This window comes from Rana temporaria, chromosome 8 (genome assembly GCF_905171775.1).
Source record: "Rana temporaria chromosome 8, aRanTem1.1, whole genome shotgun sequence".
Classification (NCBI taxonomy): domain Eukaryota; kingdom Metazoa; phylum Chordata; class Amphibia; order Anura; family Ranidae; genus Rana; species Rana temporaria.
Window position 1 is genome coordinate 91636350 of NC_053496.1, and position 26912 is coordinate 91663261.

The 26912-nt window shown below is 44.2% G+C and overlaps 1 protein-coding gene across 1 annotated transcript in view; it reads left to right on the forward strand.

Moving 5' to 3' along the window:
• The first annotated feature begins 3713 nt into the window (after nt 1–3713).
• ALOX5 (arachidonate 5-lipoxygenase) overlaps nt 3714–26912 on the forward strand; it is a 69521-nt gene continuing 46322 nt past the window's right edge. The window contains exon 1 of the mRNA XM_040362269.1: nt 3714–3919. Within this exon, the coding sequence (XP_040218203.1) occupies nt 3770–3919 (150 nt within the window). The 5' untranslated portion in view covers nt 3714–3769. The remainder of the gene's footprint in view (nt 3920–26912) is intronic.

Consider the following 26912-nt stretch of genomic DNA (forward strand, 5'->3'; position numbering starts at 1 on the left):
ATTGTAAGCCCTCGTACACACGGACTCACTGTCCGCTGAAATCGGTCCGCCGGACCGTTTTCAGCGGACATGTGCACCCGGAGATTTCTGTCTGATGGTTGTACACACCATCAGACAGAAATCCGCGCGTACACGATACAAGGTGACGTGGCCGCGCCGTCGCCGCGCCGATTACGCGGCGACGTGCGCGGCCCTGGAAGGTCAATGCTTCCACTCATGCATCAAATCACTTTGACGCATGCGAGGGATGGCGGCCGGGCGGACATGTACGGTGAGTCTGTACAGACGCTCGAACATGTCCGACAGAAAGGCTTCCAGCGGACATGTTTCTTAGCATGCTAAGAAACATTTGTCCGCTGGAAAACGGTCGGCTGGACAAATGTCCGCTGGAAACCTGTCCGGTCGGCCGTACACACGACCGAACATGTCTGCTGAAACTGGTCCGCGGACCAGTTTCATCAGACATGTTCGGTCGTGTGTACGGGGCCTTACATATACCCAGTGAATTTAACAGCCTCAGATGATAAACAGAGATGAAACAAATCCTCCTACCTAGGTTTTACTTGTATATCTGCTGTCTTCTCTTCCCTACACACCTTCAAAAAGGGAGATTGTGTTGCTGATTGGAGGAAAGGAACACTCCCCCTTCACACAGCAGAATAACTGTGTTCTGAATACACAAGCTTAATTCTAAACTCTCCTTCCCCCTCCTTCCCAACACAAATTTACCTCATGTGTCAGGAAAACTTCTCAGAAGAGACTCATATTGATAACAGAGGAACAAAGCACCAGAAAGAAACAGCACTCAGAGCTTTGGAGAGAGATAAGCAATCACTACATATATACTGTATGTGCTTTGCTCAGATTCCATGACTGAGGTTTACAACCACTTTAAGCAACAAAACAGGCATAGATCTGTCACTGATATCTATATACACAGTCCGTCTACATGTCCGGCCGGGCCTCCTCCTCACTGACAGCAGCTTGCGTATAGCCATTTCATGGAAATTCCAAATGCTAAACATGTAGATCCTTGTATATTCACATATACTTTACCACACTTGTAGACAGCCCCCGAACCACCGCTGTCTATGTGATCACTTGCTTGTCGGTCTTCCCGTGGTGCAATTTTAGCGACTGCAAGTGTACAGCAGCACAACTATCTTTCAGGCTCCCAGGTTCCCATCACCAGGGCATTGTGTAGATGGCATCACGTGAAATTAATGACGTCAACACGTTTCACTAGGTTGTTTTTGTGCACTTTTTTTACTTGTGTGATTTCCTCTAATGCTGGGGTTTAGTCTTTTTGTAATTTTGTAATTCTTTGATACATAATTTTTTAGGTATCTAAATAAATGTTTGTATAGACCCAACCACGACTTTATTCATTAATTACTTCATTAAAGTATCCACTGTTAACCCAGGTGACTTTATTACAGGGGTTCCTTCTATTATATTTGTCTTTTGATTATAGTGACAACACCTAACAGGTGAGTGGATGTTTGGGTTATAACCACTTTAACCAGGTAAGCCCCGGACCAATATGCAGCCTAAAGACCCAAGGTGTTTTTACAGTTCGGGACTGCGTCGCTTTAACAGACAATTGCGCGGTCGTGCGACGTGGCTCCCAAACAAAATTGGCGTCCTTTTTTCCCCACAAATAGAGCTTTCTTTTGGTGGTATTTGATCACATCTGCGTTTTTTAGTTTTTGCGCTATAAACAAAAATAGAGCGACAATTTTGAAAAAAATGCAATATTTTTTACTTTTTGCTGTAATAAATATCCCCCAAAAACATATATAAAAACATTTTTTTTCCTCAGTTTAGGCCGATACGTATTCTTCTACCTATTTTTAGTAAAAAAAATCGCAATAAGCGTTTATCGATTGGTTTGCGCAAAATTTATAGCGTTTACAAAATAGGGGATAGTTTTATTGCATTTTTATTAATTTTTTTTTTTTTACTACTAATGGCGGCGATCAGCAATTTTTTTCGTGACTGCGACATTATGGCGGACACTTCGGACAATTTTGACACATTTTTGGGACCATTGTCATTTTCACAGCAAAAAATGCATTTAAATTGCATTCTTTATTGTGAAAATGACAGTTGCAGTTTGGGAGTTAACCACAGGTGGCACTGTAGGAGTTAGGGTGCACCTAGTGTGTGTTTACAACTGTAGGGGGGTGTGGCTGTAGGAATGACATCATCGATTGTGTCTCCCTATAAAGGGGATGACACGATCGATGCGCCGCCATAGTGAAGCACGGGGAAGCCGTGTTTACATACGGCTCTCCCCGTTCTTCAGCTCCGGGGAGCGATCGCGACGGAGCGGCTATAAACAAATAGCCGCGCCGTGGTCCCGGATCGCTCCCCGAGCGGACCCGACCTCCGCATGTAGCGGGGGGGGGGGGGGTCCCGATCGGACCCCCCACCCGCTAATAGGCAAGGACGTACATGTACGCCCATGTGCCTGTACGTGCCATATTGTGGACGTATATGTACATGCGGGGGTCGGTAACTGGATAAGAAGATTCTTATGCCTTATGTATTTGTAAAGAATTCAGACTAATGAATTCAAGCATAGAGCCTGACAGGCCAGGAAGGGGGGGGCAGGCACCCCCCTCCTAACCATACTAGGCCACATGCCCTCAACATGGGGGGTAACCAAACACATTTTAGGAACACATTTAACCCTTTGATCGCCCCTGATGTTAACCCCTTCCCAGCTAGTGTCATTAGTACAGTGACAGTGTATATTTTTAGCATTGCTCGCTGTATTGGTGAGTGAGTGAGTAACTTGTATAGCGCAACAAATGCGAACTTAATCGCCTCAAGGTGTCACTGGCCCCTAAAAAAAGTGTTACTTAGTGTCCGATTTGTCAGCCACAATGTCACAGTCCTACTACAAGTCGCTGATCACCGCAATTACCAGTAAAAAAAAAACTATTACATAAGAATATTCCACAGTTTGTAGATGCTATAACTTTTGCTCAAAAAAAAAATCAATATATGCTTATTGGGATTTTTTTTAACAGAAATAAATAACAGAATATATTGACCTTAATTTATGAAGAAATGTGATTTTTTTTCAAATGTTATTGGATATGTTTTATAGCAGAAAATAAAAAATATTGTTTGTTTTTTCCAAAATTGTCTGTCTTTTTTTGTTTTTAGTGCAAAAAATAGAAACCAATCAAGTACCACCAAAAGAAAGCTTTGCTTGTGGGGGAAAAATTACATACATTTTATTTGGGTACAGCATCGCAGGACCGCGCAATTGTCATTTAAAGTAACGCAGTGTCAGATCGCAAAAAAATGACCTGGTCATGAAGGTGGGTAAACCTTCCGGAGCTGAAGTGGTTAAAAGAACCTTAATACAGATTACATCAGATTTTCATTGTTGACTCATCCTAATAATGTGGTTATGTCTTGTGAATATGCATACATTCAGAAATGCTTATTTTTGGTAAAATAGAGAAAGCAAAAAAAAAAATCTAAATCCAGCATATGTAATATTATTTACCGTAACTGTTTACTAATGTACTAAATAACTAATATTTCGATTACTGTTCAAAGACTATGCAAATGTATCTTTCCCAATACTTTAAGAGGAACTGACAAAACATCAGGATGTGAAGTCAGAACCTGTGTAAATGCAATTAGGGGAGGACACTGATGTAACTGAAGTTACAGTTAAAAGCTAGTGTACAAGCCAGTGTGTGCCAAGCCAGGAGCTACATTCAGTTCGCAGTGTGACACTGGCAGGATGCCTTCTTACACAGTCACTGTAACCACAGGCAGCCAATGGTTTGCTGGCACAGATGATTACATTTATATCACTCTTGTTGGATCAAAAGGCTGCAGTGAGAAGAACTTATTGGACAAACCTTTCTACAATGATTTTGAAAGAGGGGCGGTAAGATTATAAATGATTTTATTAACTTATCTCCTGTGCAGCAAAAAAAAAATGTCAAATGGTATATAGCATTGCATACTATTTAGATATTTCATACACGCTTATTGCAACACTTTCCCTTCAGCAATCAGTCTTGTTTTTACATAAAGTATTAAGGGAAATATAAACAGAGTGTGTATTTAGTTTGTAGCTGATTTTATCTTTTTATCTTACCTTTTATCTTTATTTATTATCTTCCTTTGTTTTTAATATGTTGTAGCATTTTCTATTCATATCTTATTCCATTCCATGTAACAGTTGCTACAATTTAAATATGCTACATTTGACAAATGAACTATTGCTACAGTAGTACAGTGGGTTGTAAGCATAATTCCTTTCCGGAAGCATGCTTGTAATCCAAAGCACTTGTATATCAAAGCAAATTTTTCCATAAGAAATAATGGAAACTCAAATGATTCGTTCCACAACCATTTAGTCATAAGTCCTTTAGTTTATAGTACATATAAAAAGATTATAGCAATCTGACCATGTTGTGTAACTATAAAATGTCCATTCACCATTGGAAGCCTCCACAAGAGGATTAGAAGCAAAATCCAGCAGGAGCTACAGAGTATTAAAGAGAAGAGAGGCGCCTCCAAGTGTAGCAATATGTTGCTAGATATTGTACCTTCATTAAATGTAACTATATTGCTACACTAATGCTGCGTACACACGATCAGGCTTTTGCCCGACCAAAAGCACATTGGAATTCCATTGGAGTAAAATAGAACATGTTCTATATTTAAACTCCGATGGAATTTATTGGAATTCTGATGGAATTTCTCCGATGGGGCATACACACGGTCGGAATTTCCTATCGAAAAAGTCAGTCAGACTTTTTCCATCGGAAATTCCGATCGTGTGTACACGGCATTAGAGTCTCTTTTATACTCAGTTGTGACATGACGCTACTTGTATATCAAGACAACGCTTGTATATCAAGTCAAATTATATGAATACATTTTGCTTGTCTTGCAAAACGTTCTCAAACCAAGTTACTCTCAAACCAAGGTTTTACTGTAGTAATAATATAATAATAATCATCATCATCTTCATGTTGGACAGACAGTCCAAAAATATTCTTTTTCTCAATGGCTAAACTGTATCACCAGGTGGATGTACACTGGAATATGCTGATTCTTAGATTTTAGAAGGATGGTTGACAGGGTTGCCAACCTCAAACAGAATTTTTTACTGACAAAACATGGACAATTTACTGGCGGAGCACATTTTTTCCTGGCAACCTGAGAAATTACTGAACTCCTATTGAAAACTAACACAATAAATATTTGAAAAGTATAAAGGTGATATGAAAACACTGACTATACCTATAACAAAGTAATTTGCTTGATTTACACTTGAAAAGTGAACACAGCATGAAATTATCAGCCACTGATATTTACTGGCAGTTGTAAAAAAATCACATATTTTTACAAACCGTCAGCAAATTTACTGGCAGTTGGCAACCCCGATGGTTGGTCATATAGGCACAATCTGATCATTCTGTCTGTCCAGAAACACTTTTGTTGTCAGTCATCTCTAAATCTGGCTTATCACTGGGCTGAGGAAAAAGGTTTGCAATTAAAATACTTCACTCCAAGAATGACCAGCTGGTTAAAGTTTACAGCTCATATAGACAGAAGGTTGTCATCTGATATTAGATTGAACTAAATTGGTCATATTGGATGCAGGGCTGGTGCAAGGATTTTTGACACCCTAGGCGAAACCTCATTTTTCCGCCCCACCCTTGGCTCCACTACTGACTCCACTCCCATTGCCCTGGCTATGTATACCCCACCTTTTTAACCACTTCCCGACGGACTATATACGGCCGCAGGGTGGTTCTACTTCTCTGGGGCGCCGTCATTTGACGTCCTCCCCTTTGCTTGTTTCCCGAGCACGCAGCGGGGGAACTTCTGTGCTGGCCGTGTCCCTTGGACACACCCAATCACAGATTGCCGTGAACGGCCAATCGGAGTGGCCGTTTGCTAGGCGATCTGTGCGGCCAATGAGAGATGATCTCATATATTTACATATGAGATCATTTCTCATTCCCGGCTCTCGCAGACAGCGGTGCTGTCAGGGAGAGAGGAGACTGATCTGTGTCTCTTGTACATAGAGACACAGATCGGTCACCCCCCCCAGTCACCCCCCTCCACCACAGTTAGAACACTATATAGGGTACACATTTAACCCCTTCCTCACCCCCTAGTGTTAACCCCTTCCCTGCCAGTCACATTTATACAGTAATTAGTGCATATTTATAGCACTGGTTGCAGTATAAATGTGAATGGTGCCAAAAGTGTCCGATGTGTCCGCCATAATGTCGCAGTCGCAATAAAAATCGCAGATCGCCGCCATTACTAGTAAAAAAAAATAATAAAAAATAATAATTCTGTCCCTTATTTTGTAGGCGCTATAACTTTTGCGATTTTTTTTTTTTTTTTTTTTTTTACTAAAAATATGTAGAATACGTATCGGCCTAGACTGAGGATAAAAAAAAAATTGAAAAAAAATTGAGCTATTTATTAAAGCAACAAGTAACACATTTTTTTTTTTTTCAAAATTGTCGCTCTATTTTTGTTTATAGCGCAAAAAATAAAAACCGCAGAGCTGATCAAATAGCACCAAAAGAAAGCTCTAATTTGTGGGGAAAAAAGGACGTCAATTTTGTTTGGGAGTCACGTTGCACGACCGCGCAATTGTCAGTTAAAGCGACGCAGTGCCGAATCGCAAAAAGTCCTCTGGGCAGGAAGGGGGTTTAAGTGCCCAGTAAGGAAGTGACTGCTACTATTTCGCATGCAACACTTTGGTAGACTAGCTAATTGTGGAAAGTCTCACCTGTGCCAATCAAATAGTCTGACCTGTGCCCATCAACTAGTCTGACCTGTGTCCATCAACTAGTCTCACCTGTGCCCATCAAATACAGTCTCACCTGTGCCCATCAAATACAGTCTCACCTGTGCCCATCAAATACAGCCTCACCTGTGCCCATTAATGCCGCTTCACCTGTGCCCAAACGCAGTCTCACCTGTGCCCATTAATGCCGCTTCACCTGTGCCCAAACGCAGTCTTACCTGTGCCCATTAATGCTGCTTCACCTGTGTCCAAACGCAGTCTCACCTGTGCCCATTAATGCCGCTTCATCTGTGCCCATCAAATAGTTTCACCTGTGCCCATCAAATACAGTCTCAGCTGTGCCCATCAATGCCCCTTCACCACTGCCAATCAATGCAGCCTCACGGGGGGGGGGGGGGGGCATTGGTACATACTTGGCACTTTGGCAGATCAGTCATCAGTGAATATAAATACATATAATACACACAAGAGATTTGCCAATTGCATTCCAATAACAATATATACACAATCTTGTGATTATCTAAGAAAGGCAACAGTTTTTACTGAATACACATCAGGTGATGGTCTTGCTCTCAGAAAACTTGTATCCCACGTGAGTGCTTGATGTCTGCCTGTTCCTTGCTCACACCAATCCTAAATTCTGCTGTATATGCCTGTACCTGCCTCTGTCCGTGCCTCTTCTAGGCTCCAGCAGGCCCCAAGCCTGGAGAGCCACTACCAGACGCCATGCTACAAGATTGTCCCAGGATTTACTCCCCTCCACTCCAGTGTGACACAGCCAGTCCAGGAGAGCGTCCTGGGGGGGAGAGGGGGGGTAGACTCTGGACACACACACATGTCAGAGCAGAGAGCAGAGAGGGGAGGGGGGGCTGGACACAGTACACTGTCAGAATGATCTCCGTTCTGAGTCAGAGGCTCAGAGTGCAGAGCGAAGAGCCGGCTGGGTGAATCCACTGCGAAAATGTCAGAGGTGGAGAGCGGCAGGGGAGGTGTTCTGCACAGTGGACACACACGATGTCAGAGTGGAGATCGGGAGTGGGGGGTGGGGGCGCTGCCCTGCTTCACACATGCCAGAGGCTCAGAGGAGTCAGAGCGGCTGCCTGGTGCATAGTATTATTGGAACTGCAAGCTCTGTCTACAGTGGCCGGGTGCTCTAGGCGGCAGTGCGCTCCAAGCGGCTGCCTAGTCCGCCTAGTGGTAGCGCCGGCCCTGATTGGATGGACATCACGTCTATGGCCAGCTTTATCTAGGACACTAAGTATTTTTCTGTAGTGGTAATTTCTGTTTGGAGGTACAATGATAATCTAATTATATAATTTTCTCCAAACTAAGTCTGTCAGAACAGTCAACTGCAGTCAAGCACAAATCACCAAAAATCATGCATAAGAGCAAGTGGCATGCCCTTGATCCACATTTTTATGAATTGGGTGCAGAGTTGCAATGAATGCTGCAAACCCACACTTACATATATGCAATAAATCCCTTGGGTAACATCAGGTAATCTCTCTAGTGAGATCTTTCAAGAAAAATTATCTGCTGTGATGCCTGTCAATTTAACCGGTTAAGACCTGGACCAATATGCAGTTTAAGGACCTTGCCCCTTTTTGCGATTTGGCACTGCGTCGCTTTAACTGACAATTGCGCGGTCGTGCGATGTGGCTCCCAAACAAAATTGGTGTCCTTTTTTTTCCCACAAATAGAGCTTTCTTTTGGTGGTATTTGATCACCTCTGCGGTTTTTATTTTTTGCGCTATAAGCAAAAATAGAGAGACAATTTTGAAAAAAATGCAATATTTTTTACTTTTTGCTATAATAAATATCCCCAAAAAAGATATAATTTTTTTTTCCTCAGTTTAGGCCGATACGTATTCTTCTACCTATTTTTGGTAAAAAAAAAAAACGCAAAAAGCGTTTATCGATTGGTTTGCGCAAAATTTATAGCGTTTACAAAATAGGGAATAGTTTTATGGCATTTTTTTTAATAATTTTTTTTTTACTACTAATGGCGGCGATCAGCGTTTTTTTTTCGTGACTGCGACATTATGACGGACACATCAGACACTTTTGACACATTTTTGGGACCATTGTCATTTTCACAGCGAAAAGTGCTATAAAAATGCACTGATTACTGTGGAAATGACAATGGCAGTGAAGGGGTTAACCACTAGGGGGCGCTGTAGGGGTTAAGTGTGACCTCATGTGTGTTTCTAACTGTAGGGGGCGGGGCTGGACATGGGAACAGACGATCACTGACATTGCCACAGAGAAGAACAGGGAATGTTTGTTTACACTCACCTCTCCCCGTTCTTCAGCTCCTGTGACCCGATCGCAGGACACCCGTGGTGATCAGGTCCACAGTCCCGCGGGCGCGGTCACGGAGCTTCGGACCGGGTCGCGAGTGCGCCGGCGAGCTTGCGACCTACGGCTGGGCTCTTAAAGGGGACGTATATATACGTCCATGTGCCCAACCGTGCCATTCTGCCAACGTATATCGTCATGCGGCGGTCCTTAAGTGGTTAAGCCCCACTTGCAGCTTCTGTAACCTAAGGTACTATTGCAGTAAGCTTCTGAGTACTTCAATTAAAACCACAGTCATTTTCTGATTGCTCTAACAGAACTGAACAAAGTTCTCAAAGGTGATAATAACTTTTAGCATGCAAGAAAGAGCCTAATAAGTGTTGAGTATTCATCTAACTTTGTGCATCTATCTTTGAAAGTCTGTGCACATCCATCGATATGGATCACATTTGTGACCTCTCATTTGTTTGTGTTCTTCTACTAGCATGTCTAGTTATAATTATCTTTCATGGCCACGCAATCTAAGTTTTTTCTTCTATTGTCTATTATTGAACTTCTGCACTAATAATAAAAGATATTAGACTCTGAGTTTATTAACCTTTATGAGTTCACTCATCCTGGGTACTTATGTATTTGTTTAATGTTATAAGCACCAGTTGCTGAAATGCATATAAATTACATCAAGATTAGGGATGAGCTTCGTATTCGAGTCAAACTCATGTTCGACTCGAACATCGTATGTTCGATCTTTCGTCGAAATACAAAAAAAATGGGTCGTTTGCGCCAAATTCGAGTTACGTTTCACAGACCATAATTCACTGCGGCATTGCTGGCTGATGATTGGCCAAGCATGCACTATGACCCGCATGCTTGGCCAATCACAGCTTGCAAAAAAAACTGAGAGCCATAGTTGGCTAAAGCCAGGGTGGCTTTGGCCAATTATGGCTCAGGGGGTTTAGTACACGCCCCACTCTATAAAAGGCCGCCTGCAGGTCGGCCTTGTGTAGTGTGTTGCGGTGGTTAAGAGAGGACAGAGAGAGTGTCATTTTTTGCAGGTAGATAGAGCAGGCAGGCAAGCTAGTCAGTTAATGTTACAGTGTGTAGAGGATATATATACATCCCAGGTGTTGTACATTTATTTATACACTGTATAGTTTAGCTAGATCAGTTCTTACTAATTTACTGGCAGGCAGGTGATTGTGCTAGCTGCAGTATTCTTACGTGGTTTATTGCCTGTGTCCTCTGTAGTTTGCACCTAAAGCTACTTGGTGTGTACTGGCCGTGTCCTCTGTAGTTTGCACCTAAAGCTACTTGGTGTGTACTGGCCGTGTGCTCTGTAGTTTGCACCTAAAGATTCAGGAGCAGTGATTTTAATGATGCTTAAATAAAAATAAAAAAACTATGAAAAATTCCTTTAAATATTGTACCTGCTGGGTGTCTATAGTATGCCTGTGAAAACGTCATTGAGAACCCGGCTCTTGCCCAAAGGGAACACGTATCAATGGAAATAAAACTTTTTTTCCATTGATACATGTTCCCTGGGGCAAGACCCGGGTTCTCAAAGATGTTTAGTATGAACCAAACCCTTTCTATAGAAAAAAAAGGGGGGGGGTAATACACTTGTGAAAAAGATCCTTGCTTAAGAGGATCAATATGGATATTAATCAGTACAATTATTAATCAAAATAAATCGGTATAGAAAAAAATGTGCAAAACCAGTCCATTACATAACATGTAAGGAAAAAAATATACTTGAAATATAAAAATTAAAAATAAATATAAGAATGAAAATAAAAGCAGTCCAAAATAGTGAAAGAAGCGATGAATCCAAAGTGTGACTTTAGACAGATCCACAGTACGGTGAATGATGACAGACGGGAAACCACCACCTACGGGTAACACTGACTCTTACCAGAAGGACAGTATAAACCAGCAATAAGGATAAAGCTTTTAATTCCTCAGCAGGAATGGGTTTGAGCATCCATCCACCCTCAGTTAGCGCCACAGCAATAAAAGCCAATAAGCAAACGATGCAGAGTTCCAGAGTATGCAAAAAGAATCAAAAGAAGCTCATAGCGTATCACTGTATAAACGATTTAATCAATAAAAGGAAGATTGCGCACTTACATCAATCTGTATAAATAGAAGCATAAAAACAGCCGGCCGGTCTGCATGGTGAAGCGTGTGCCCGAGACTTCTGGGTCCTCACATGTGCAACGCGGTGACGTCAGAGCGCCGCCTTCCGACGTTTCGTCTCAACAGGGACTTGTTCACGGGGTAAGGAGACGCTCCGAGTCACTGCATAATGTAACAAAAAGGGGAGGGGCTAACCTCGAGATGGAACCAATGCTAGCCACTCAGCCTCCATCTTAACTCCTGGAAACACGCAACAAATACTTATAGCAAGTCACCAAGGAGTAAGGGAAAAAAACAAAACAGAGAAAAAAACTTAATATTAAACTACACATCGCTGAACTGTCAGGCTTAGCTTATCTCGGCACGGCATCTTTGAAAGCAGCCGGCGAGAGTAAAGCCAGAAAGGGAACAAAGGAGACACAGCAAAACCTCGGTCCACCAGTAGTTATCGTACAGCGAAGCATTGATAAGTAAAACATTATGATCTTTAAACTTATCAAAAATAAAAAATATATAATTAAAAAAGGCTACAAAAAATGTGGCTGACTGGGCCCATCTCGGGTCATTAGCAATCATATACCAGCATTATAACAAAGACGTTTTTGACAATAACAATAATCACAAGAATTGAACCGGAAAACCTAATTTGTCAAAGAAGCATTGATAATACAATATTAACAGTATATAAAAAAAGCTCATGAATCTATCTCTGCTTCAACAAAGACAGAAATAAAAAAGGTGTAAAAGGATCTACCTAGACATATAAAATCAAATCAAATCTTATGTGACACAGACCCATTATGAATTATCTAAAAAGCAATTCAGGTCTACCTCAATGTTCAGCCCAAAGGGGGTGTAACATTTCATTTTATGTATCCAGGACATCTCGGTCCTAGAAATACTTTTTACCAAATCGCTCCCCCTCCAATGTGCAGTGAACTTATCGATCCCCAAAAAGACAGTATCTTTAGGGTTTCTGTCATGGGCAATCAAATAGTGCTTAGAGACCGAATGTTCTGTAAAGCCACTTTTTATGTTTTATATATGCTCATTCAACCGCACATGGAGGGGGCGTTTGGTCCTGCCCACGTACTGGAGCCCACAAGGACACATTAACATGTATATGACCCCCACTGTGGAACATGTTATAAACGGCTTGATCGTAAATCTCTTACGAGTGCAGCTAGAACTAAGATCGACAGTTCTTCTACCCGTGTGGACATTCAGACTACAACTCTGACATCTACCACACTTGTAGAATCCCGTCAAACCTGATAAAAACATGGAAGGAATCTTTGGAGGATTCAGTACATTGGGGGCCAATTTGTCCTTTAAAGAAGGAAGACCTCTAAAGACCACCTGTGGTCTATCTGGTAGTAATCCATTAAGGACAGTGTCGCTTTTCAAAATGTGCCAATGTTTGGACATGATATGTTTGATATTAGCATGTTGGCACGAAAAGTCTGTAATAAAAGGAGATCTAAATTTAGCAGAATTGTTACGGGGCTTGTCTTCAAGCAAGACCCCCCTATCTAGACAGGTGACTTGATCTAAAGAGCTGGACAGGTATTCCGGATCGTATCCCTTAGCAAGAAAACGTTTTGTCAAAATATCTGCTTGTTTGACAAAAGAGGCTTGTTTTGTGCAATTTCTCTTCAACCGAAGGTATTGACTCTTCGGTATAGAGTCAAGCCAAGGAGAGTGGTGACAGCTATCTTTTGAAATGTAAGCATTTCTATCGGTTGATTTGAAATGTGTGGCTGTCTCAAAACCATCCCCATCAACCGAGATGACCAGATCCAGAAAACTGATTTGTGTCTGGCTGGCCTCGTGACTCAAAAAAATCCCACGTTCATTCGTATACAGTATATCAATGAAGTGCGACAAGTCACTTTCGATACCATCCAATAGGAGGAGGATGTCGTCGATGTATCTGACCCACAGCAAAATCTGGGGCCTAGACTGAACACAGACGACATCCTCCTCCCATAGGGCCATGAATAGATTAGCGAGGCTGGGAGCATATTTAGCTCCCATAGCCACGCCGCGATTCTGTTGGTAAAATTTGCCGTTGTGCCAAAAAAAGTTATGAGTGGCCGCGAACTCTAACAGTTCCATAATGAAGGAAATTTGCATTTTGTCCAAACCACTATCCTTATTCAGATAGTAGGAAACTGCATGTAGGCCTAAATCATGTGGTATGATGGTGTACAGCGAGGTGACATCCGCTGTCACCAACCACACCCCCGGAGGGGGCTTTACCTTAGAGAGAGTGTTAATCACCTCTTTGGTATCCTTAATAAAGGACGGAATTTTCTTAACCAAAGGCTGAAGGAAAAAATCTATATACTTGCCCACCCGGGACGTGATGGAATCTATCCCACTTATAATGGGACGTCCTGGGGGGCAAGTCAGATTCTTATGCACCTTCGGCAAATAGTACATGATTGGAGTTCTAGGGGCCTTTGGAACCAAGAAGGTTTTTTTCTTTTTCATTTAGAATTTTCTCGCGAAAGCCTTTATTCACAATCCTTGACAGAGCCTTTTTATATTTGGCACCCGGATCCAATGGGAGAGGGATATAGGTCTCACTATCCCAAGAATCCGCTGCATTTCTTGCATATAGTCACTTTTATTAAGAACTACAATTCCTCCCCCCTTATCCGCCGGGCGGATTACGACATCTTTATTCTTACACAAAGACTCAATTCCCTCTTCTATTTTCTGTTTACAGTCACTTAATTTTGTGATTAAGTCAAATCGGGAAGTATTAATCCACAGACATAGATACAAGCACTATAACTTAGTTATTGCTGTGTTCTCCTTGATCATACTAGATAATAAGCTTTACATTTCTATAAGATTTATTATATTGTGTTTGTACAGATTGAGCATTTATACTCTATTTGAAAACACTTGTATGTATTATGCACTCTAAATATTGTTGTTCTCTCTGTAATCTTTATATACTAATTCATCTTAATAAATCCTACCACAGATGCTGACCTGCCACCATTATGGTCTCATGCCTTCATTACCATCTCCTGCCACAATTGCTGGCATGTGGCACACGTACCCCTAGTGCAGGTGATCAGACTCTATAGCTGGCTTGTTTTTTCACCTATGCAGCCCCCTTTCCCAACAAATAAGCAGGCCTACCAGTACTCGGTTGCCCCCAGGTCTTATACACAATGCTATAGTGCCTGGCTACCACGCCAGGCAGGTGTGAACCGAGCAGAGCAAACAGTTAATTGCGATTGGCAGATAGGCAGAGTGCTCAGGTTCAAGGCAGGCTGAGTTATGAGCATATTCAATATCCGATCTGAGGTTGTCAACTAGCAGGCGGTGCAGACAAACAGGATGCTTGGAGCAATGTTAAATTCTATCACAAGCATGAGACTGTAGGCTTTGCTGGCCTAAATCAGGTTTGGTCTCCACTCAGAGACTGGCAACATCAATCACCTTGCAGATGGACAGGCAGACAGACAAATCCAGGATGCTGGAATGAGGCCAGCATCTGTCAAGAAGCAGGATTGCTGCACTTTTCTAACAACCTGCCATCATTACCATGTCCAGCTACTGCTGTGGACCTGCCAGAATTAGCAGCTAACGTTTCAGCCGTTGCTCTGCAACTCTCAAATTTCAGATTTTTTATAATGCAGGGTCATTGCTGAATGTTTTCAGTTTTTTTTGTGCTGCTCTAGCAATGTCAGAGTGCAGGGGCATTTATGTGGTGCATCTCAATGTTTGTGGAGTATTATGCTGTTCTGGCAATTTCATGGTGCCATACCTAATGTTTACACAATAAGCAGGTTGGAAATAGCCAGTTAGGTGAGGTCCCAGACAGGATGGTAAGAGTTAATACTTTCAGGGTTCTTTGTGTTTGGCGGGTTTTCCTCTGGGCGTGCCCAACTGATCCTGTAATATAAAAGAGAGACAGTGGTCCGGTGCAGCAGTTCCCCTAGCAGAGAGACCCCAAGCACAGAGGGGGTTCTTCCTGAAGACACTAGCTGCTGGAGTATTCCACTGATGGACTCTGTGTTGTACATTGACTCAACCTTTCCAGGTATGCTGGGGCAGCACATAGTCTGGGTTTGGGTTAGGAAAGTAGAAAAAAAATTATGTCTCCACATGTTGGACTTTATAATGCCTTTTGTACTTTTTCAAGTAAAGTTTTGAACCCTTGTCCTCACCTGGTCTGAAGTTTACTAAAAGGGGTGTAATGTAAGTAAGTGACACCATCCCATGGTTCAGGTCACTTAGGTACTTTAGGGTATAAAGACACCAGTGCAAGATTGGTACAATGTGAAGACACAATCATTACCTAGGGTAACAGAAGGTTATCAAGTAGCCCATTGAAAGCATGGTGGAATGGCCTCCAGCAGTGAGGGAGATGTTGTTGGCACTCCTTCTGTCAACAGTTTGTCTCCCATAGCCATGGGAGCGGATCTGCGCCACAGAGGTTCCCACCTTGTACAGAGGTACAGAAACTCAAAAGTTAAGTGAAGTGCACGCACAGAGTCTGCGCCAGGTGCATGGCGGGGCCCGTTCTGCTACTGGGAGTGGAATACGCTGGACAGGTGGATGTGGAAAAAGCTCAGCATGTCCCTTCTAAATGCAAGTTACAAAGAAGGTGAACATTGTCATGGGGACCTCAGAGTTAACTGGAGAACTGGAGAGTTATGGTGCAAGTGTTTATGGTGTACATTCATCGCTAAGAGTAAAGGCCTGCCTTAAGGTCATGTATTCCACCATGGCAGCCTCAGTCTTGTAACAGGGCATTGATGGAAACAGCACAAGAGTAAAGGTACCCCATGTGTAGAGCAGAGTTACCATGATACAGGTGCATGTGCGGGAATCAAATAACGGTTTGATGCAGCGTGTTTTTCAAAGTAGTGCAAGCACTACTTTCTTGCATGGTCCAGTACATTTTTCAGACCATTTAAATGAATGGGCTGTCAAAACGCACTGCACGGGAATGCGATCCTGCGAGTGAATTGGCCCTAAATGTGATTTTTACCTTGAAACTTGTCTTAACTTTCTACAATAAACTGCAGGAGGGAAAAAGTGCTTAAAGACTGGAGTCTGGTTAATATTTTGCTGACTTGTTTTTAGTTAAAAAATACATTCTAATGTCAATGGTTTATTTCAAGCTAGCTGTTTTCCCTCCTGTTCACATTGTAGACAAATAATTGTTTTATTACTGTGTAGTAAGTCAGTACAATATTTAGCTTGTTTCATTGTAATTACTATGTCAGGATAAATAAATACCTAATGTTTCCCTGTTCAAATGCGGACTACTAGAAAGGCTTACATAATATGCAGCATGTCTCTGTAATATTTCTGCTTGTATCTCTGACATAATCCACTGTAATTTTTATATCTGGAATGGATCAAAAATGCCTCATATTTACAAGGAGAGGTATAGCTCTTCTCTCTTATGGATCACAGAAGTGCAATTCGTTTTTCAGCAGAGAGCGGGTTGAAGTCTGCTTTCTGCTGACGTCACAGGAATCAGTCCAGGCACTGGGTCATCCTGACAATGGAAGTCTGGATCCGCCAGGTGCCCGGACTGACACCCCACTCAGCCTCTCAGCGAACCACTAAGAGTCTGAGCCAGCTGCCCCCCCCACAGCTCATCACTCCAGTAAGCGAGGAGGAGGCAGAGCTGTCAGAACAGTGTGATCGGTGGTGTTCAATTGTTCAGTTCTCAGCAGGGCCGGTGCTAGACTATTTTGCGCCCTAGGCGAGACCAGCTACTTGCGCCCCCCCCCCCAAATTTTTTTTTAAATAAAACTTCTATACCGCTAAAATATAATTTCTATACCTATAGAAAGGGCGCAAAACAGTCTAGCACTGGCCCTGTCTATACCCCCCTGTGATGTTTGTTGACCCTCATTGAACTGCCGTACACAGCGAGCATAGTTGCCAACAATTCATTTTTTTTAGAGAGAGAACTGGGTGACAGCAGGGGACAGGGCGACAGCAGAGGACTGGGTGACAGTATGGCGGAGGACTGGGTGACAGCAGGGCTGAGGACTGGGTGACAGCAGGGCTGAGGACTGGGTGACAGCAGGGCTGAGGACTGGGTGACAGCAGGGCTGAGGACTGGGTGACAGCAGGGCTGAGGACTGGGTGACAGCAGGGCAGAGGACTGACAGTATGGCTGAGGACTGGGTGACAGCAGGGCTGAGGACTGGGTGACAGCAGGGCAGAGGACTGGGTGACAGCAGGGCAGAGGACTGGGTGACAGAAGGGCAGAGGACTGGGTGACAGAAGGGCAGAGGACTGGGTGACAGCAGGGCAGAGGACTGGGTGACAGAAGGGCAGAGGACTGGGTGACAGCAGGGCAGAGTACTGGGTGACAGCAGGGGACAGGGCGACAGCAGAGGCCTGGGTGACAGTATGGCGGAGGACTGGGTGACAGCAGGGCTGAGGACTGGGTGACAGCAGGGCTGAGGACTGGGTGACAGCAGGGCTGAGGACTGGGTGACAGCAGGGCAGAGGACTGGGTGACAGCAGGGCTGAGGACTGGGTGACAGCAGGGCTGAGGACTGGGTGACAGCAGGGCAGAGGACTGACAGTATGGCTGAGGACTGGGTGACAGCAGGGCTGAGGACTGGGTGACAGCAGGGCAGAGGACTGGGTGACAGCAGGGCAGAGGACTGGGTGACAGAAGGGCAGAGGACTGGGTGACAGAAGGGCAGAGGACTGGGTGACAGCAGGGCAGAGGACTGGGTGACAGAAGGGCAGAGGACTGGGTGACAGAAGGGCAGAGGACTGGGTGACAGCAGGGCAGAGTACTGGGTGACAGAAGGGCAGAGGACTGGGTGACAGCAGGGCAGAGTACTGGGTGACAGCAGGGCAGAGAACTGGGTGACAGTAGGGCAGAGGACTGGGTGACAGCAGGGCAGAGGACTGGGTGACAGCAGGGCAGAGTACTGGGTGACAGCAGGGCATAGGACTGGGTGACAGAAGGGCAGAGGACTGGGTGACAGCATGGCTGAGGACTGGGTGACAGAAGGGCAGAGGAGAGGACTGGGTGACAGCATGGCTGAGGACTGGGTGACAGCATGGCTTAGGACTGGGTGACAGCAGGGCTGAGGACTGGGTGACAGCAGGGCTGAGGACTGGGTGACAGCAGGGCTGAGGACTGGGTGACAGAAGGGCAGAGGACTGGGTGACAGAAGGGCAGAGGACTGGGTGACAGCAGGGCAGAGGACTGGGTGACAGAAGGGCAGAGGAGAGGACTGGGTGACAGCAGGGGACAGGGCGACAGCAGGGGACAGGGCGACAGCAGAGGGCTGGGTGACAGCATGGCTGAGGACTGGGTGACAGCAGGGCTGAGGACTGGGTGACAGTAGGGCAGAGGACTGGGTGACAGCATGGCTGAGGACTGGGTGACAGCATGGCTGAGGACTGGGTGACAGCAGGGCTGAGGACTGGGTGACAGAAGGGCAGAGGACTGGGTGACAGCATGGCTGAGGACTGGGTGACAGCAGGGCTGAGGACTGGGTGACAGTAGGGCAGAGGACTGGGTGACAGCATGGCTGAGGATTGGGTGACAGCAGGGCTGAGGACTGGGTGACAGTAGGGCAGAGGACTGGGTGACAGTAGGGCAGAGGACTGGGTGACAGTAGGGCAGAGGACTGGGTGACAGCAGGGCTGAGGACTGGGTGACAGCAGGGCACAGGACTGGGTGACAGCATGGCTGAGGACTGGGTGACAGCAGGGCTGAGGACTGGGTGACAGTAGGGCAGAGGACTGGGTGACAGCATGGCTGAGGATTGGGTGACAGCAGGGCTGAGGACTGGGTGACAGTAGGGCAGAGGACTGGGTGACAGTAGGGCAGAGGACTGGGTGACAGTAGGGCAGAGGACTGGGTGACAGCAGGGCTGAGGACTGGGTGACAGCATGGCTGAGGACTGGGTGACAGCATGGCTGAGGACTGGGTGACAGCAGGGCTGAGGACTGGGTGACAGAAGGGCAGAGGACTGGGTGACAGCATGGCTGAGGACTGGGTGACAGCAGGGCTGAGGACTGGGTGACAGTAGGGCAGAGGACTGGGTGACAGCATGGCTGAGGATTGGGTGACAGCAGGGCTGAGGACTGGGTGACAGTAGGGCAGAGGACTGGGTGACAGTAGGGCAGAGGACTGGGTGACAGTAGGGCAGAGGACTGGGTGACAGCAGGGCTGAGGACTGGGTGACAGCAGGGCACAGGACTGGGTGACAGTAGGGCAGAGGACTGGGTGACAGCATGGCTGAGGACTGGGTGACAGCAGGGCACAGGACTGGGTGACAGCATGGCTGAGGACTGGGTGACAGCATGGCTGAGGACTGGGTGACAGCATGGCTGAGGACTGGGTGACAGCAGGGCACAGGACTGGGTGACAGTAGGGCAGAGGACTGGGTGACAGCAGGGCTGAGGACTGGGTGACAGCAGGGCTGAGGACTGGGTGACAGCATGGCTGAGGACTGGGTGACAGCAGGGCACAGGACTGGGTGACAGCATGGCTGAGGACTGGGTGACAGCATGGCTGAGGACTGGGTGACAGCATGGCTGAGGACTGGGTGAAAACAAAACAGCATTTTTAGAACCTTTTTTTTTTTTTACCTGCTGCTCTGCCCAGAAAGACCTGCTATCATTCCTGAGGCCGCCCATTCCGCTCTCCGTCCCCCAGTGAAAGGCGGGATCATCTCTTGGCTGGCCACACCCCCTCACAAGTCCCGACCATGAAGGGGGCGGCCCAGCTCCTCGGCATCAGATCCCTGAACCGCCAAACAACTCTGCCGCTGTGGGAGCCGGGAGAGGGAGCTGTCAGTGTGCTGCACGTGGATGTGATAGTTTAATCCCCGCGCCTCTGCACTATCCCTGGCAGCAGACATTCCCTCTCCTCCGGAACTCCAGTATACACTCCCGAAGACACACCGCACAGGGACAGCAGCTCCAGAGGTTACATCCAGCGGTGATGAGTAGGTGACAGGCCAGGGCTGCGCCCTAGGCGGCAGTGCGCTCTAGGCGGCTGCTTAATCCGCCTAGTGGTAGCGCCGGCCCTGGTTCTCAGTGTTAGAGGCACCGGGGGACAGTTGCATCATCAGACCGATGCTGCTTCCACCTAGGTAAGTATAATTGGGGGGGAGAAAGAAATCCTTCACTTCTCTTTTATTTACACGATTGTCAAAAAAACAGGAAAATCTGTAAGAAAAGGGGTTATCAAATGTTTTCTTGGTTAAAATATTCTTTCATGTCAGCATTTTCCTTTTTTCTTTATACATGGACAAGATACAGATCAATTTGGTTCACTTCCACTTGAGAATCAACACCTTAAAAAAAAAAAAAAAATTTAAATTGAGCACACTATCTCAACTATAAAGGTACAGACATAGGCCCGGATTCACAGACATCGGCGCATATTTATGCCGCCGTAGCGTATCTCATATACGCTACGCCGACGTAGTGCAGAAAGGCAAGCACCGAATTCATAAAGCACTTGCCACCAAAACTGTGCTGGGTTTCTTAGGCGTAAGTCGTCGTAAGTGGAAGTGGGCGTGAGCCATGCAAATGAGGCGTGACCCCATGCAAATGATGGGCGGAGCACCATAAAGATACGAATACCGAACGGCGCATGCTCAGAATCACGGAACTACTCCCTAAGATACGCCGGATCACTGCCTACGACGTGAACGTAACCTACGCCTAGTCATATTCACGTACAACGTAAACGACAAAAGATACGACGGCATGTGTTCCCTGGTCCATACCTTTGCATGGGTTGCACCTCATATATGGGGAATAACTTTACGCCGGACATACGACTTACGCAAACCGTGTATATTATGCGCCGGGCGCAAGTTCGATCGTGAATCGACGTATTTCCCTCATTTGCATATTTGAATCGAAAATCAATGGGAGCACCACATGCGTCCAGCGTAAATATGCGCCCACGATACGTCGGCGTAGGCAAGTTACGTTGGTCGGAGGAAGTCTATTTTTAGGCGTATCTTGGTTTTTGGTTCGACGCATAGATACGACGGCGCACATTTGTATTAACGACGGCGTATCTGGAGATACTTCGGCGTAAGTGCTTTGTAAATCCGGGCCATAGATGACAGTCTCCAAGTCCAATCTAATGTGTATCAGGAAGCAGTGGATATTAATAGCTGAGACTTGCCAGGGTAAGCAATTGCCTGATAAGACAGAACTAGAGGTGCCACCTCTATGGCTGTAAGCATGCAGGAATAGACTCACACTGAATAACATTTCCATTCCATTCCTGCTACTTCTAGGTTTCTGCACACAAAAGCCCCAAAAAGTTTTAGAGTTTCCAAAAACCTATAACTTCCAGTGCTTAGATGCAAAATTATAAATGTTGCAAGTCTCTACTTCGCCCCTACAGAATCCAACCACATCAATTACTTAGGAAAGTCCAAATGAGGGAAACTTCATCATGATGTCACAGGGAACGTCATAGGTCTGTGTGTCGTGCCTTCATAGGCAATCTCCTACTGGTTTTCGCTTGGGGACTTTGTTGAACCCCTTTTCACAGCAGGGTTTATTTACTAAGGGAATAGAGCATGTTCACTTTGCATATCAGATGTTAGACATAATGAAAATGGTGAACCTAAGGCAAAATTCACTTAGCAAAGAACACTGAATCAGATTTTTGCCCACACATGATTAGTTAATTGAAATCAGCACAACTTCGCCTCATTCACCAAGCTAAATGAAAGCTTACGTTCCCAAGTAAACATGCTCTATTCCTTTAGTTAATCAACCCCACTGAGTGGATTTGTTCCCCAAGCAGAGAAAATCCATGCTTCATCGCAAACAAGCAACTTATGCAGATCAGCCCAATTTTCTACAACTTACAGTTCAAGCCCGCCAATTCCCTCATTACTACTATTAACTCTTCTGCAAATATGAATTACCTTTTTTTATTTCTAATTAGAAATTAAAAGTTTAATAGGTGAATGCCTATGGACTCTAATTTCACCTACCTCCAACATTTAACTTAGTACTTTTAAGTGAGGCTCATATTAAAAAATAACATTAAATACAGCATATTAAAATGGATGCTTTTTTTATACGTGTGCAAAAAAAGAGAAGTCAAACCCCAGACCCTCTTTCCTCTTTTTATGCACTTCTATAGTAATACCATGTGGTCAAAGAGGTTATATCTCTTACAGTGATATTACACAAACATATCCTGCATTAACAACATCTAATGAGACTAATCTAGTTGCAAAATCATCCAGCTTTATCTTTTAGTTCACTTCCCTTAGCCAAATTTAAATTTTGCTGTACACTTTGCTATCTGTCAATGTCGCAAAAAAAAAATTCGGAAAAAGAATCATTCGCATTTTTATATTATTCCTTTTAAACACAGTAATTATCTTGTTAATATTGATAGATTTATTGACAGAACACAATCATGTTGTGTTTATTACTTCTCTTTTTATTAACAAATAAATACAAAATAAAAATGGCAAGGTGGTTTTATAGGGCTAGGCTTGACAATATGTATGACAACAACAATTCATTACCTTATTTTATTACATCTAATACAGTTGGAATATCCTCCTACTTTACATGGTATCTGCATTTTAGAATCATAATACCAGCTAGGGGTCATCTATATTTACTTGTGCAATGAATACTGAAAAATGTTATCTATTTATTTGAAATTCTGATGGGAGAAAACCACTGTGTCTTCTAATAAAAGGAAGTTGACAGTCCATCAGAAAAATTGATAAAATGCACTCAGAAGCATACTTGTCAGAAACCATGAATCAGACCGAGACAGAAGTACAGTTAATCACACTTGTTTAATAATAAAAAATAAAAAGATAAACAGAGTAAGCATAGTCAAAACAAAGCCAGAATTCAGGAACCGGATTGGATAATCAGCCAAGCCAAATGTCAGAGAGCCAGAGATATATGTAGTAGAATAACAAGCGGGATCAGGAGCCAGAGGGGATGTCAGCCGAGCATAGTCTTCAACAGGAACGCAGGAGAAAGTCTCTGTGATGTTGACCAAGGCGAAGGCAGAAAGCAAGTGAACTGGAAGGCTTAAGTAGGCAGGACTGACAAGCCAGATCATCAACAGCTCAGAGAAGGAAGGGCTGAGCCCAGCCCTGACAATGCTGTTCTTACTTACATTTGTATAAGAATTTCTGATAAGAACTGTACATTTTCCCAGCTGTGTGGCAGAGCTGAAGATCTTATAGATGCATTAGAAGAAGTGACAGTCTTGTTAAAGTAAGCTGTTGGATTATCAGAAGTCATGTATGGGCCATGTTGTCAAAGCAAACCATCGCTGACCTCCTTCTGTACATTCTAAAGGCGTGGCCATTATATTGACCTTCTGACACTGACTTTGAGTCAGGACAAGGGCACAGGACAAGTATGCACATCAGGAACGTAAGAGTAAAGTCATCTGACAGAGAAATAAGAAAGCCAGCATAAACTCCATGCAATTGGCATTTGCAGATTAAGAAATCAGAAATTCCAGCCCCATATTTCTCTCAGAAAAAGTTTTCTTTATAGATTACTAACCTAAAAAATTGCATTTGATAAAAAAAGATAATATAGCAATAATAGCATACAATATGAATGGCTAGCATAGACAATGACATACATTTAGCTTTTAGATTCCATTTAAAGTGGAACTTTACCCATAAAAAAAATTTCTTCAGCAAGGAACATACATTCCACATTATTAATTATGATATCAAAATTTGTGTGTGCTATAAATTGCCTCCAGCATTGTTCATGTTTCTTTTTGCTGAAGCCTAGAGCCCCTGAGCAGCAGTAAATCTTGAGGCTGCCAGCAGATCAGCTTCTACAATTTTGGCACAGTGCTGAAAAATAGAGCGCAACTGAGCATGTGTAGAGCAGGGTGAGGCAGTGTATTACAGTATAGGCACTTATTTTAAATGTATTATATAGCTATACCTGCAAAAGGAGCCAGCCTAAAGTGATCTAGCAGGACTTAAAGTGTTACTAAACGCAGAACCCTGCATTCACTATATCTGGTCTCCCACAGAACATGGAAATGCAATTATATTAGTAAATATAAACTACTAAATGCCTTTTCTCAAAAGCAGTATATAACAGTCTTGTGACTTCTATAAAGCTTGTAGGAGGAGTTTTCACTCTACTCCTAATGTCCTATGAGGCTACAGTACCTCCGACCCTCTGTCTGGACAGTGCTGATTGGTCCTGGGCAAACACATGCAACCTCCCAGAAAAAAAAATCCTCTAGCAAAACACACAACTGAGCATGTGCAGAATGACTCCAAAGGCTCTGTCTTTTTAGGAGATGGTTAGGGGACAGTGGAAGAATGGGGTGATCAGAGGAGACAGGATCAAACAGCCTTTTTACATAATGCAGAAGATTAACCCCTTAAATTCCACAGTGATTATAACAAGCATGATTTACTACATCTACAGACTGATTTTACTGTTGTGGGTTTAGTAACACTTTAATTTTCTGACTAAAGTCCCACTTTAAATAGATTTGTTGTTAGTTCTACATGAGAGTTATTTCAGACTTCCATCAAAATTCATTTGCCATGTAACCAGAAAACATAGTGTGCCAGGCTTGTGATTTCTGGTGACAAGTATTGTATAATAATAATAGTAATAACAGTTGAAACAATATCATTTAGTAACATACTGTACATGGGTACATTGTTTTAGCCACTCTAACACGCTGCCATGTGATCAAGAAAGCAGCTTCTGCTGACAATACACTGATCTGCAAAGAGAAGAACAATGACAAATTCAGTAATACATTTCTTTTGTAAGAAAACTTCTTTGGTAAATTCTGAGGATAAATGTCTCCACGGTACCTACAGCTACAAAGGTATATATACTGTACGTACTTAAATGTGCTTGCCACTGGTTCACATGAAGCTTCAGTGAAGGTCGCCATGGTTTTACAACATCGCTGGTCAACTGTGCTGACAAATGGACTAGGTCACCACTACACCAGGCTACACTAGATTGCACATTTATGTTTTCTATTTAAAAAAATTAACTTTGCAAAAGTAAAAGCTGACCATTCATACTTTTAACAAACATCCTCTTTACAATTTTTTGTTCCTCAAAATACAGATACAAGAAGTATAATATGCTGCAGCTAAGTAAAATAGACAAAAAGGTAGAAGCAAGGTTGTTCTCTTTTCATCGAAAGAGTGTTGCGGGACAGATATACTGTTTTAAGGATGGTTTCACTTCCTGCCTAGGCTTCCTTCAAAAACTGTTTGTATTGACTTCTTTCCATCTGAGTTTAGTGGTTTATGTAACATAACAAGATAATCCATTGTCCAGGACAGGGGTGCCCAACCAGTGGCCCGGGGGCCACATGTGGCCCACGGAGCCCTCTGATGTGGCCCGCGACCTCCTCCTATAGGATGGAATAGAATAGAAAAATGTGTATATCCAAGAATTTGAATCCTGACAGATAAAGTCTGTGTTGGAGAGGGTAGCAGATCTTCACACACTTTAGGCAGCACTCAGGGAGACAAGCGATCTCTAATGGGAACAGAAAAACAAACAAGGCTCCTCTAAGTGCAGAAATATAAAACTTTTAATATCCCCTAAAGGGGTTAAAAACACTTACAAGATGGTGGATGAAACAGGCATGTTGCAGGTAGGTGTGTCCAGAAGATGTTCCAGTGGCAGGGCAGTCCCAGTCTGATGATAAAGCTTCCAGGGAAGTCCACAGGATAACAGCCAATTTGTGCTGTGAGTGTTTAGAGAACACAATGGTGATGGAGCCTGGGGATGATGTCAGAGGAAGCGAGACAAAAAACCAGCATGGAACACAACCAGGAAGAGGGCAGGAAGTGTGTCATAGAGTCTATGACACACTTCCTGCCCTCTTCCTGGTTGTGTTCCATGCTGGTTTTTTGTCCCGCTTCCTCTGTCTATGACACACTTCCTGCCCTCTTCCTGGTTGTGTTCCATGCTGGTTTTTTGTCCCGCTTCCTCTGACATCATCCCCAGGCTCCATCACCATTGTGTTCTCTAAACACTCACAGCACAAATTGGCTGTTATCCTGTGGACTTCCCTGGAAGCTTTATCATCAGACTGGGACTGCCCTGCCACTGGAACATCTTCTGGACACACTTACCTGCTACATGCCTGTTTCATCCACCATCTTGTAAGTGTTTTTAACCCCTTTAGGGGATATTAAAAGTTTTATATTTCTGCACTTAGAGGCGCCTTGTTTGTTTTTCTGATGGACTAAAATAGAATACTGTTATTAAAGGTAAGTTTATTACTAAAATCACAGGGGAGCTGCGGTGGCTCAACGCAATTGGCACTGCGCTGACAAGCCATTCACCTCTGCAGCTAGAGGTTCGGATCCCGGTCTCAGCTACATGTGAATTGAGTTTGGTGGTCTCAGCCCGGCTCCCGGTGGGTGTGCTATGCGAGGTAAACTTGCGCTTAGTACGCCCACCCCCCTCCCGCAAAAACCACCACACTTACACGCACTCGAAATTGGGTTAACATGCACGCACTTTGACCACGCAGTCTCTAAAAAGAGAGGCGAAGGACTAACGGGCTGGTTGAGCGGGCTAGATCCTCTCACTCCCTTATAGGGAGTCCCTCTGCCCCATTGGGCTTCAAAGCGGAGCAGGTAGGACG